The sequence below is a fragment of the Montipora foliosa genome, chromosome 9, assembly GCF_036669935.1.
Source record: "Montipora foliosa isolate CH-2021 chromosome 9, ASM3666993v2, whole genome shotgun sequence".
Taxonomy (NCBI): Eukaryota; Metazoa; Cnidaria; class Anthozoa; order Scleractinia; family Acroporidae; genus Montipora; species Montipora foliosa.
In genome coordinates, this window is record NC_090877.1 from 49,793,024 (window position 1) to 49,805,523 (window position 12,500).

At 38.7% G+C, this 12,500-nt stretch overlaps 1 protein-coding gene across 1 annotated transcript in view; it reads left to right on the forward strand.

Annotated features, from left to right (window-relative positions):
* LOC137970727 (NAD-dependent protein deacetylase sirtuin-7-like) overlaps positions 1-12,500 on the forward strand; it is a 14,768-nt gene that overhangs the window by 1,165 nt on the left and 1,103 nt on the right. Inside the window, exons 5-10 of the mRNA XM_068817267.1 lie at positions 2,511-2,583; positions 3,626-3,724; positions 3,905-4,144; positions 5,588-5,668; positions 6,100-6,139; positions 7,594-7,660. Of these exons, the coding sequence (XP_068673368.1) occupies positions 2,511-2,583; positions 3,626-3,724; positions 3,905-4,144; positions 5,588-5,668; positions 6,100-6,139; positions 7,594-7,660 (600 nt within the window). The remainder of the gene's footprint in view (positions 1-2,510; positions 2,584-3,625; positions 3,725-3,904; positions 4,145-5,587; positions 5,669-6,099; positions 6,140-7,593; positions 7,661-12,500) is intronic.

Consider the following 12,500-nt stretch of genomic DNA (forward strand, 5'->3'; position numbering starts at 1 on the left):
ATAACTTCTTCGAAAATTGAATTTTACACAATTTGTGAATCAAAACGTTAAAATACTAGGTAGAAGATTGTATTCACCAAGTTTGAAGGATGTAGCTTTCCTATAAGTCGCTGAGCTATTCTTTTTAATTTTCCATACATTAGTCTCAAAATTTTTTTCCCGCGAACTGCGTCTAGACGTTTGTTTACCCAGCCAAATTTACAGACAAATGTGTGGAAAATTCAAAAAATTAACTGAGCGTCTTCTAGCCAAGCTACATACTTCAAACTTGGTGAATACAACCTTCTACCTAGTATTTTAACGTTGCGATTCAGAAATTGTGAAAAATTCAATTTTGGAAGAAGTTATTTGCTATCGGATTCTCATACAAACACTGTAATTTCTGACCGCTTTGCCTACCCGTCAAGATGGCGTCGAAAACCGTGATAAGGCCTATAGGGTTAGGGTTAGGCTGTAAGAAGAGTTAGTTCAGGCAATTCCCAATCGTGTAAAATGTTTCTGTGTCAGATCTTTTCCGTTTGGTTAAATTCATTTCAATCAAATTGAATGTAGAAGTCAACTAAGTCTATTATAGTAAACACTTAATGACTGGTCCTGAGAATCTCAATATTTCCCCGAGGCACAGCCGAGGAAAACATTGAAATTCGAGGGACACAAAATGAACTGTTTCCTGAGGGACCAGTCATTAAGTGGGACGACATCGCCAAACACCGAGATACATGGCCGCAAAGTGTCAAAGTGGTGGTTTCAAAGGCGGAAGCGAATGCTAGAGTCCAGGCTACATGCAAGAGAGCGGCAAGGAAAGAACGTACAGCCTCTGCGCGCAATTCCATAAGGAACGTCTGTGCCACCTGTAACATAGACTGCCACTCCAGGATCGGGCTACACAGTCATACAAGATCCTGCCCAAATCCCTAGTGCTAACCATCGCCTCTTCGAGACGAGGATGCCACTATAACTTTAACATAATTAAAGCTCGAACAACGCGATGCAATGACTTCTCTGCTGGAAGGAAAGGAAGTTCTAGCTCTGTTATCCACAGGACTCAAGAAAAGTCTTATTTTCCATCTGTTTCTTGTATCCGCCATTCGGCTAAAATACAATGAGGGGGACATCATGTCACCATGTTTTACTTTCCTGTCCTCTACAAAGCGTTATCGCTGATCACATTTGGCCAGAAACTTGGACCTTTGAGCTGCCTCAGTTGCTGAGTTATTCACCAAGTTTGAAGGATGTAGCTTTCCTATAAGTCGCTGAGCTATTCTTTTTCTTGTATCCGCCATTCGGCTAAAGTACAATGAGGGGGACATCATGTCACCATGTTTTACTTTCCTGTCCTCTACAAAGCGTTATCGCTGATCACATTTGGCCAGAAACTTGGACCTTTGAGCTGCCTCAGTTGCTGAGTTAATGTTTAATAGAGGAACAGCCAGCCAAAAAGGTGGCTGGACAAAAGATTGCTCGATCCCCTGTTATTAAACTTCACAATACTTGATAAATACTCGATAAGCCATTGAAATGAAATGGTGTAGGTTTTAAAATATCTTTTGTATCTGTCGATATTAACGTGTGATGTAGTAGTTGAAATGTCTTTATTTAATTAAAATAAATAAATAAAAAAGATAATTCACTTTACCAAAATTTGGCAGCAGTTGTGGCTGACAAGTCTCACAGAGTGAAGATGTGGGCAGGGAAAAGGCACTTCTCTATTACGATTCCCTTAGTTTCCAGTTTGTGTGCTAAATTTTTTCCTGATGAATGAAACACATTTTCAGTGGCAATGGACTTTGACGAATTACCGTACAGAATATGTGTATTTAGATATGCTTTATGGCATATGCGGTAGATTTTAGAATTTTTTGGTAAAAGTTTCCTTCCTTTTTTGAGAGTTTTTTGGGGGTGTTCTGGCTCCTAAGGAATACTTTAAGCTCAATGGGTACAATCATTGAACCAGTGTTAGGGAGGTTTTAAGTGCAAATCCTGCCCTGATTTTCCAGCTGTCTTTTTGCCAGTTACCAAGCAACTAATTCATTTTATTGATACAGTCTATCCACTGCGTATCATTGCCTCTATCCTTAACACTGGGTTTTCAAGGGAGAACGAGAAAACAAGGGGAAAGTCAACAGAAAAAGGAAAGCATGAAACCTTTCATTTGTGTCTTCCTACTTGGAAGAAACCCTGAAATGTGAATTTGTCACAGCTGTCATGTTTTACTGTGCTCTACGAAATAGCTCACTTGAAAGTTCTTGTTTCTTGTGAAAATGCTTCTGACCTCAAACGTTGTTCATTTTTGAGTTATTTTTTTTCACTTATGGCAAGTGTTTTGCCAGTTGCTCTTTCAAGTTTTATTTTACAATGTACATACAAAACGAAAAAGAAAAGAGGAAGGAAAGCAAGCAGTCACTTAACCCTTGAAAAAGCTTAGAGGTAAGAGGCGCAAGTCTCTAGTTGCTGTTACGGTACATTGTACCAACAATTTTGTTAAGGTTGATAATTTCATCTTTTACCAGATCATACAATTTGACAGATGCTGATCCAACGTTAACTCATATGAGTATTACTAAACTCTATCAGGAGGGACTGGTAAGTCTATGTTGGGCTGTGATGTACAGGTATTACAATCGAAATGAATCCTATTGCTCTCTGGCCACAAGAGCCTTTGCAAGGGTGTGTTCTCCTATAATTATTTATATCTGCAAATGCAAACAATTATTTCAACTGTGACAGTGATGGGGCTGATGACGATGATGTTGATGGTTGTGGTGATAACGAACAATTAGACCCGTAGCCATATTAAAGGACTACAGGTCAATAGCCCATGAAGCGAAGCTGAATGGGCTATTGGCCTACATGTATGGCCCTTGAGGGCAAGGCTCTAATTGTTTTAGTATTACCCAACTAGTTGGACAGAAAAGGCAATAGTAGAGTTGGCAAATGCTAGTTGAAGAAATATTTGTTTGGGAATAAAACGAAATAAAGTGTCATGCTTTTTGCTATTTGAGGACTATTACTAATAGTCCTCTAGCAGCGTAGCCAATTAAAATGCAGGATTTATGTTAGTCCACTAGTTGGGTGATACTAATGGTTGTTAGAATGTTTTGTATGTATAGTTCCAGTAAAAGTTTAATGATGAACAATGTCTATTCTTCCTTATGCTAAATTTATATTTTTGTCAAGTTGGTAATCTTGGAGCTTAATTCGTATTTCTGAAAGTGTTGGGATGCTTACATTAGACGAAACCAAAAATTCTGTGTAAGGAATCAAGGAAAGAAATTTTTGGGAACAAAAATCATCCTGACAATACTACAGTAGGTGAACAAAATGATTTTCTTTTGGGGGGGGGGGTGGGAGGGGGACTTCCTTTGCAACTACGGTGTAACTGCTATGATCTTTCCACCTTTCATATCACTCTTTTCCACAGTTCACATACATGTAATAATGAAACTTCATATCTAAAAAAGTGTATCTGCCAAAGGTAACTTGAAATCAAGAGTATAAGGAAAAAAAATGACTTGTATTCAATTCCATTTGTCTGTTTGTGCTCAGATGCAGCTTTTGCAAAACTCCTTGAATTAATTCACACTGAATAACTTGGAGAGGGATTTCTTTTTCTTTGCTACCATAGGTTAAACATGTGGTTTCACAGAATTGTGATGGACTTCATGTAAGAAGTGGACTTCCACCTCAGGCGCTCTCAGAGGTCCATGGTAATATGTTTGTTGAGGTGTGTTACTTGTGAGAAAATTGGTAATGTAATTCATTAAAAGTGTAATACATGTTCCTTTTACCAAGTGTGAAGAAGGTAAAGTAACCTATGAGTCATGTTTTTCCACATTACTTCAAATGCTATATAGATCCACACTGTATGGTATATGTTATATGGTATCTATGGTACTTTTTATAGGTATGCACAGAATGTGAAGAAAATGATGAGGTGTACTATCGTCTATTTGATGTGACAGAGAACACCTGTCTAAGGAGACATTTAACAAATCGATTTTGCCATAAATGTGGTTCTCAACTGCGAGACAGCATAGTTCATTTTGGAGAGAAAGGAAATCTAAGATGGCCATTAAACTGGGAAGGAGCCCTGGAAACTGCTAAAGTGGCTGATTGTATACTGTGTTTAGGATCCAGTTTAAAGGTGTTGTGCATGTGAAAACATTTTTTATTATTCTTTTAAACTATTTTTTTAACAATGCTTCCGTGGGAGGCTTGCAAAATTCGTGAAACCACGAATATTGGGCTAAATTGCAGAATACCCCGGGACGTTTTCTTATTTACGCGTAGCCGGCTACGCGTGGCTACGCGTAGCTACTCATTTAAATTGGTGATCACGGAATATGTCAACTGAAGAAAACTGGAAAGCGAAATCTGGTAACGAGTATGGACGAGTATAGTTCCTCCGGCCACTGAGAGGAATGTGTCAAAGTCATGTTGTACTATGCCATAATTTTGATTTATCTTATACGCTTATTTCGTTTCGGTAAATCATTTCATACACAAAAAAGCAGCTTTCATACACCAACTTCAAGTAATTTTAATTTACCACAAAGATATTGGAATTAAGTTTGACGCGTAGCTCCGCGTATACGCGTAGCCAACACATAAGAAATTGCCTCGTTCAATGATACAGCCTCCATGACAAAACACTACGAACACCGGTACCCTTAACCTTAAGTTTGACCCGTAGCCACGCGTAGACGCGTAGCCAGCAGTGTACATAACAACAAATTGCCTCGTTCAATGATCCAGCCTCCACGCAAAACACTACGAACACCGGTACTCTTAGCTTTAATTTTGACGCGTAGCCACGCGTAGACGCGTAGCCAGCACATAAGAAATTGCCTCGTTCCATGATCCAGCCTCAATGACAAAACACTACGAACACCGGTACCCTTAACCTTAAGTTTGACGCGTAGCCACGCGTAGACGCGTAGCCAGCAGTGTACATAACAACAAATTGCCTCGTTCAATGATCCAGCCTCCACGCAAAACACTACGAACACCGGTACTCTTAGCTTTAATTTTGACGCGTCGCCACGCTTAGCGCGTAGCCAGCACATAAGAAATTGCCTCGTTCCATGATCCAGGCTCAATGACAAAACACTACGAACACCGATACCCTTAACCTTAAGTTTGACGCGTAGACACGTGTAGACGCGTAGCCAGCACATAGAAATTGCCTCGTTCAATGATCCAGCCACCGAAGAAACTTTACCCTAAGGCCTCGATTTCAACGGGGTATTCTGCAATTGCTATGTTTATAGTCAAGAAAAATGATTAACAGTTTTCACCTCTTGAAAAAGAAGTTAGTCATTCAAGACATTTATTACATCTCTGGACCATCAAGACAAAAAACACAAACTTTAAACTTAAACAGCTTGTGGTTTTGTAGAACTTGGCCAACCACTGAGCACGAACTATTTGAGAGACGAAAAAGTGTTTCTTATTGATTTAATTGCACAGTTGCCTGTGCTAATTTTCATAATATGAGTCTGGCACCGGCAACGTACTCATGTCAAGCGGTCTGTCCAAGAAATAACTTAATGACGCTATTCTTATTCTTGGTTTTATTTTTCTGAAGGTGTTAAAGACCTATCGTGCTTTATGGGGAATGAATAGAGTTAAGACGAGGAGACCGAATCTGTTCATAGTCAATCTTCAGGTACTAATTAGATTAGATTTTCAAAATTATATATGTATATTTTTGGGGGAAGGGGGGAGGGATTTGCGTGTTTAAATTCTCAACCCTGGTCAAGGACTGTTCATGCTACTGTACCATTTCCCAAGACCAGCCACATTGCTCCACTATGTCGTTCCTTTCCTAGATATAAAGTTGGATAGTAACGACATACTGCTTTGACTGTGTGGGTTTTTGTTGCTCGTAAGCTGTTTTACCATGTTCTATGAAAACTGTGATTTCTAATTTGTGTCGCATGAATACCCGGTCAAAATGGTCTTCATCGTTTTTAGCTATTGTGCAGATGAAATGAAAATATTGATCATGAGCGAGTCTTCGTTTACAAAATATTTTTAGCAATAAAGTTTAAGTGTTTGAATGACATCTAATCTATCTTTGTGTTTTTTTTATTGAAGTGGACTCCTAAAGATGATCTCGCAGTATTAAAAATTAGTGGTGAGTCAGCTTTTCAAATTAACTCGTACACGTTCCTTTCAGATCAGGACAACTCGGATTAATATTAATCCGTGGATTACAATAATAATAGATTATACTATGGTTATTATAATCCGGTAATATATTATTATAATCCAGTAATAGATTATTATAATCCAGCAATAGATTATTATAATCCAGTAATAGATTAAGGCACGGCAAAAATTGGAAGGATTAGATTATTATTAATACTAATCATCCGGATTAATATTATCCTCTATTATAATCCAGATCAGAGCTATGACAGACAAACTGCAGACATTACACGCTGAACAAGGGACTGACGGGACATAACACTGATCACATCAGTCACACGATCACTTGCATATGTTAGAGCTGGTAGCGATGTTGAGCCTAGAAGTAAATGAAAAGGAACAAGCGCCTCTGGGCCAGCGAATCGGTGCGGTGGGCGTGTGTTTTTACAAGAAAGGGGACCGTTAAGAAAGGGAATAACTACCAGCTGCGTAGGAATCGCGACAATCCCAAAGACACTAACTGTTTCGAGGTTCGGAGCCGGCATATCACGATGGCGACTATGAACATGAGAGACTTGCACAAATTTGAGCTATGTGGGATTATATTTATCAGATTAATATTAATCCTAATCGTTTAAGGTACGGCTCAAAGCTCAGTTATGGATTATAATAATCTATTACTGGATCTAATAATAGGATTAATATTAATCTGATTAATATTAATCCCACATAAGATTAATAGTAATCCTAATTGATCAAGGCACGGCTCAAACCTCAGTAATGGATTATAATAATCTATTACTGGATTATAATAATCATTAGGATTAATATTAATCCGAGTTGTCCTGTCAGATGCACCTTTCTTTTAGAGACTTTTAGAGACTCTTAGTGCAATATTGAGGCAGTACGTCTTGTCGCCGGTCACTGAATAAATGAGCAATCACGGTTTCTTAGTTACCGTAGCTGAAAATGTTAATATTTTAATGCTTTTCCGCAACTCTTTCAAGTACTTTTTGGATGGGGATAAGTGCCTGTACTCGAAGTTGCTTATAGTTCGAGACAACGAACTTTTACTGGATATGTTGTTTTAACAACTCTTCGCAAGTCTAGCAGACTTTATTTACTTCGTTGTACTCACCTACGGTCGTGAGGGGCTTTTTTATTTCTGTGAAGACTTGCCAGTCGTTTTTCAGTTAATAGTGTCAGGTTAGGGTTCATAGTGTCATCATGCCTTGTTGGTGAAAAAAAAAAAACTGGGTAGCGCTATCTAACGGATAAGCACCTTCAAAAGCAATTGAGTTATCCGCAGGCTATTGATTTATCCGGTGGATAGCGTTGCTGTCATTTATCCGAATAGTAACGTAGCAACGCCATACGTGGCCTTTAAACAACCGAGGCCTGGTTTGTGTGCGTGGCCACCATACAATTCTTTGCCCTTAGGTCGATGCGATGACGTGATGAAAAGGGTTATGGATAAGCTAGGATTAACTATTCCAAAATACAACCGGTAAGTTGATATATATTGTTCATATCTTGTTTGTTTGTTTGTTTGTAGAACTGAAAAACGCAAACTCAACATGCTCTTATTGATATAGTCAATAGAATTCAGCTCAATATGGATAAGAAGCTTTTTTTTTCTGCGGGATATTTATTGACTTAAAGAAAGCGTTTGATACAGTCAATCATTCAATCTTACCGCAGAAACTTGAGTATTACGGAAACAGAGGAGCCCGTAATAACTGGTTTCCCTCGTATCTAAACGATCGATATCAAACTACTCAGGGTGGTTTCCATGTTTCTGAGAATTAGCGCTGTCTGTGTGGTGTTTCGCAAGGATCAGTTTTAGGACCATTATTGTTCTTGTTGTTTATAAATGATATCTGTAACTCTTCTGACAAATTAAATTTTTATTTGCTTGCTGACGACACTAACCTACTTTATGCTGATAAGAATTAGAGATCACTTGAGGCAGTGGTAAATTAGGAGTTTAGGAATATCGGCAACTGGCTTATGGCAAACAAGTTATCTCTTAATGTTAAAAAATGAAATCTAATTTCGTTATATTCAGAACTTATCAAAAGCATATTGATTACGAATTCAACATCAAAATCTTTGATTATAGTGCTAACTCTCTTGTTTCCTTAGAAAGGAAAAAAATGTGTCAGATACCTTGGTGTTCTTATTGATTCAAACTTATCTTGAACGCATTATATCACATAATCTTATATTTCTACCAAAATCAGCACATCACTAAGTACACTTGCAAGACTAAGGCACTTTGTCCCTTCTAATACTTTATTGAACAAGCATCGATATCTTTTACAGCCTTACTTGTCCTATGGTATAGCTGTCTGGGGCCAAGCTGCTCGGACCAATTTGAAAAAAAAAAATTGGTTCTGCAAAAGCGTGTCCTTGGTTTGATTCATTTTAAACCCTTTAGATTTCACGCTGTACCTTTTTTTAAATTATCGAATGTTCTTCCTCTTAATCTTCTCTATTTTAAAACCATCTGCGTTATTATGCACGATGTATTCAATCATGTAACACCTCCAAATGTTGCCAACTTATTTTAATACGTACTCTTCAAAAATACCTGGGGAAGCGCGGAGGCCTCATGGTTAGTGTGCTCGACTCCGAATCGAGTGGTCCGGGTTCGGGTCCCGGCCGGGAACATTGTGTTGTGTTCTTGGGCAAGACACTTTACTCTCACGGTGCCTCTCTCCACCCAGGTGTATAAATGGGTACCAGCGAATTTAATGCTGGGGGTAACCCTGCGATGGACTGGCATCCCATCCAGGGAGGAGTAGAAATACTCCTAGTCACTTCATGCTAAAGAAACCGGTGATAAGCGCCGGCCTGATGGGCCTTCTAGGCTCGTAGCAGACTTTACCTTTTACCTACAAAAATACATCATCATAATACACGATCTTCCGCAGCGGGCAATTTCTATCTTGAGCATTCGAGAACGGATCTTCGTGGAAAACTCCTTTCCAAGTATTGGTGCAATGATATGGAATCGTATTCCCGACGCAAATTTTCCTTTCGTTAACGGTTGTTTCCATTTCTCAGAACGGTCGTTACCATTTGAAACGGTCGATGCCATTTATAACGGTCGACTACACACTTCACTTCAAAGAAAATTAAAAGAAACAAACTAAGAAAAAATATTAACAAAAATTAAGACAAAAAGGGAAAAAAACATTTATAAAAGGAAAACTGGAGGAAAATTTCAAGACTCGAACTCGAGTTCTTAGCCCTAACCCGAACCCTAACTCATATGACCAGCGAGACACAACTCACAGTAACCGCAACCTTTTGAGTTCTTAGACCTAATGAGTGTAATTCAGAGCTAAAAAATGGCATCGACCGTTTCAAATGACAACGACCGTTCTGAGAAATGGCAACGACCGTTTCCGAAAGGGAAATAAGCATTCCCGACAGTGATCGTCCTCTACAAAACTAGACGCTCCATGAGCGTACACTGGGTTGCCTCTGGTACGTGTTACTCAAAAACAGAAGGGGCTGAGTTGGGTGGTATTGAACTGCAGCGTGCCAGTCAACTTTTCAAGTCGGGGATCATTAAGACCATTTAAGGGGTCACCCAGAAGTCGTGCCAGCAGAGGCCCTTTGGCTTACACGTTCCTACGACGAAACAGATCTTTTTCTCAGGTTAAAAACCTGGCTATCGACCTGTTAATAATTGGCAAAAAAGAAAAAAAAAATCCTGTCATCTTTAGAAACAATAGGCACGCATTGCGTACGTGTGGTAGTGCAATAAGACATCGCTTTATTCCATATTGTCAAATTAGCTGCGTTTCGCCTTCCAGGAGATTCAAGTTGTCTTTGCTTAATGTGGAGCTCAAATAGTACACTATATTGTTTTCGTATTGTATATCATTGTAGTGCTGTGGTAGAAGTCTTAGGTAAATAGCCCCCTGAGAAGACATGTGGACACTAGCAAAGTACTAAACCCAGAAAGATTGAAGAAAATAAAAGGGAATCGAGAAACATTGGCTTCTAGGCTGACATGTTGATCATTTTCAAGTTCCCTCACAACTTCATTTCATCACAAGTTTTAAGCGTGCACTCTGAGCGTCTGACAGCGTTCAATGCACTGAAGTTGACCCTTGTCCGGCGGGGTTAGAAGCTGGATGGGTGACCTAAAAAATATACCACTTTGCAACAGAAGCATAGGACCGAAAATTCTATTTTAACGCTCAAAAATGCGAACTAAGCAAGGTACAGATTTTATTGTCTTGCCTTATGCAAAACAAATATTGATGCAAAAATAAATAAATATTGATACACAGTTTTTAGGAAGAGCAGAAGGAAGTTTTCAGCACGGTCGATCGAGAATAAAATCTTTTGCCATCAGCAACAAAATTTACGACATGAAAACAACATAAATTTTGAACCGCGAATATAAAAAGTTACCATCAGCGAAAAACACATTGGGAGATTTTTGCCACATTCAGTTTTGTTATTGTATGTTTGGCTGCACAAATAAATCTCAAAATCGAAAGTGACATCAAATTCAGCGGGCGCCGGTGCCTATTTCCCTTTCGTAAACGGTCGTTGCCATTTGAAACGGTCGATGCCATTTTTTAGCTCTGAATTACACTCATTAGGACTAAGAACTCAAAAGGTTGCGGTTACTGGGAGTTGTGTCTCGCTGGTCATATGAGTTAGGGTTTGGGTTAGGGTTCTGTTTAGGGTGAGGGTTCTGTCTAGGGTGAGGGCTAAGAACCCGAGTTCGAGTTTTGGAATTTTCGGACTCTTTTTTTCCTCCAGTTTTTTTTATAAATGTTTTTTTTCCCTTTTTGTCTTAATTTTTGTTAATACTTTTTCTTAGTTTGTTTCTTTTAATTTTCTTTGAAGTGAAGTGTGTAGTCGACCGTTATAAATGGCATCGACCGTTTCAAATGGTAACGACCGTTCTGAGAAATGGCAACGACCGTTTACGAAAGGGAAATTTGCGTGGCCGTGATCAAGTTATCGGGGCGTGTTTTCTCGCGAAACAGTGAAGCATCTGAGTCAAATGATGGCAAGATAACGGGTTTTTGTTTTTGTTAGTTTTCTTTTTCTTTCACGCTTCCAACAGACCTGTTTATTTTCTTGACTTATGCACGCGCTTCTTACAGTGCACTACCACAAAAATCCTCCCGTATCACATTTCAACCCCACGTATGCAAATTTGTTAAGCTCGAAAATTACACAACATGATAAATTCACAAATGCTGGAAATCTAAGAAAAACCTTCTCCAGCGAAAAATTCATTGAAAAAAACAATACATTTGCTATCAGAGGCAAAAAACGCTTCCTATTTCAATTGCGTGCGTGCAAACAAGACACAATCCGTGTCACGAAGCATATGCAAGTCAATAAATTTCTGACAGTTCAGGAAGAGCCCCTTCTTTGAAGAGCCTTTTCCGTGAGTAATGAAGCACACTATTGACAACAAGCTTTATTTTAAACAGTTCTTCACTGCCACATTGCCATTTTTTTTTACCTGAACACTGGAACACTGTGCAGAGTTGAGTACAAAATAATGTAAATTGTCAGACAACTGACTGCGACTTCAGTAAACACAGATGCATTCAAGGCGTTCGATTCCTTCAATGTTTGTAAACCCATACAGAATTTGCCATTTGGTTTCAGTGTTGTACATAAAATCAGAGTTAGCCAATTTAAGTTAGAAGCATACCTCGTTTTGTGATATCCGACGGCGAAAGAAGCAATTGTTGTCGAAGACCATTACTTGTCTCTTTGACAATTCGAGATATTTATTTTTCACCGCCTGTCTTGTTTATCCAATTTACTTTCCAGTATTGAGCTCCATAAGGGTATATTTCTTTTAAAGACCCACTAAAACGCCATTCGCGTTACAATAACTTTCGACGCCATTGCAGTTAAGTTAAATATTCTACTGTGTCCACCGGAGAAAAGCTATGCATTTGTAGTACCCCCTCAAACTTACCAAACGTACGCGCATAAGACTCTAAACACCATGACACTACGTAGCAGGGGAGGGACAGGAAAGTCTTCATGACACGGGAAAAAAAAACAGAGAAATAAAACGCAGATTCCGACTGGGTTTGGCCACCCCTGTAAATATAAATTTAAGGATATCCTACAGAATCGGCAACTGGATACTCTGATACAAGAGAATACTTATGTCGCCGTGCATACTTAAGTTGAATATTTAGTAAATAATAAAGTTAAAATTTTCAGCTTAATTTCAATTATACATTTGTTTTATTCCACCTATTTTGTAATATATGTACTCCCTGTCATTTCAATCGAATATTTTAATGCTCGTGTATCTGTTCTCTTTATTGTTGTCTCAA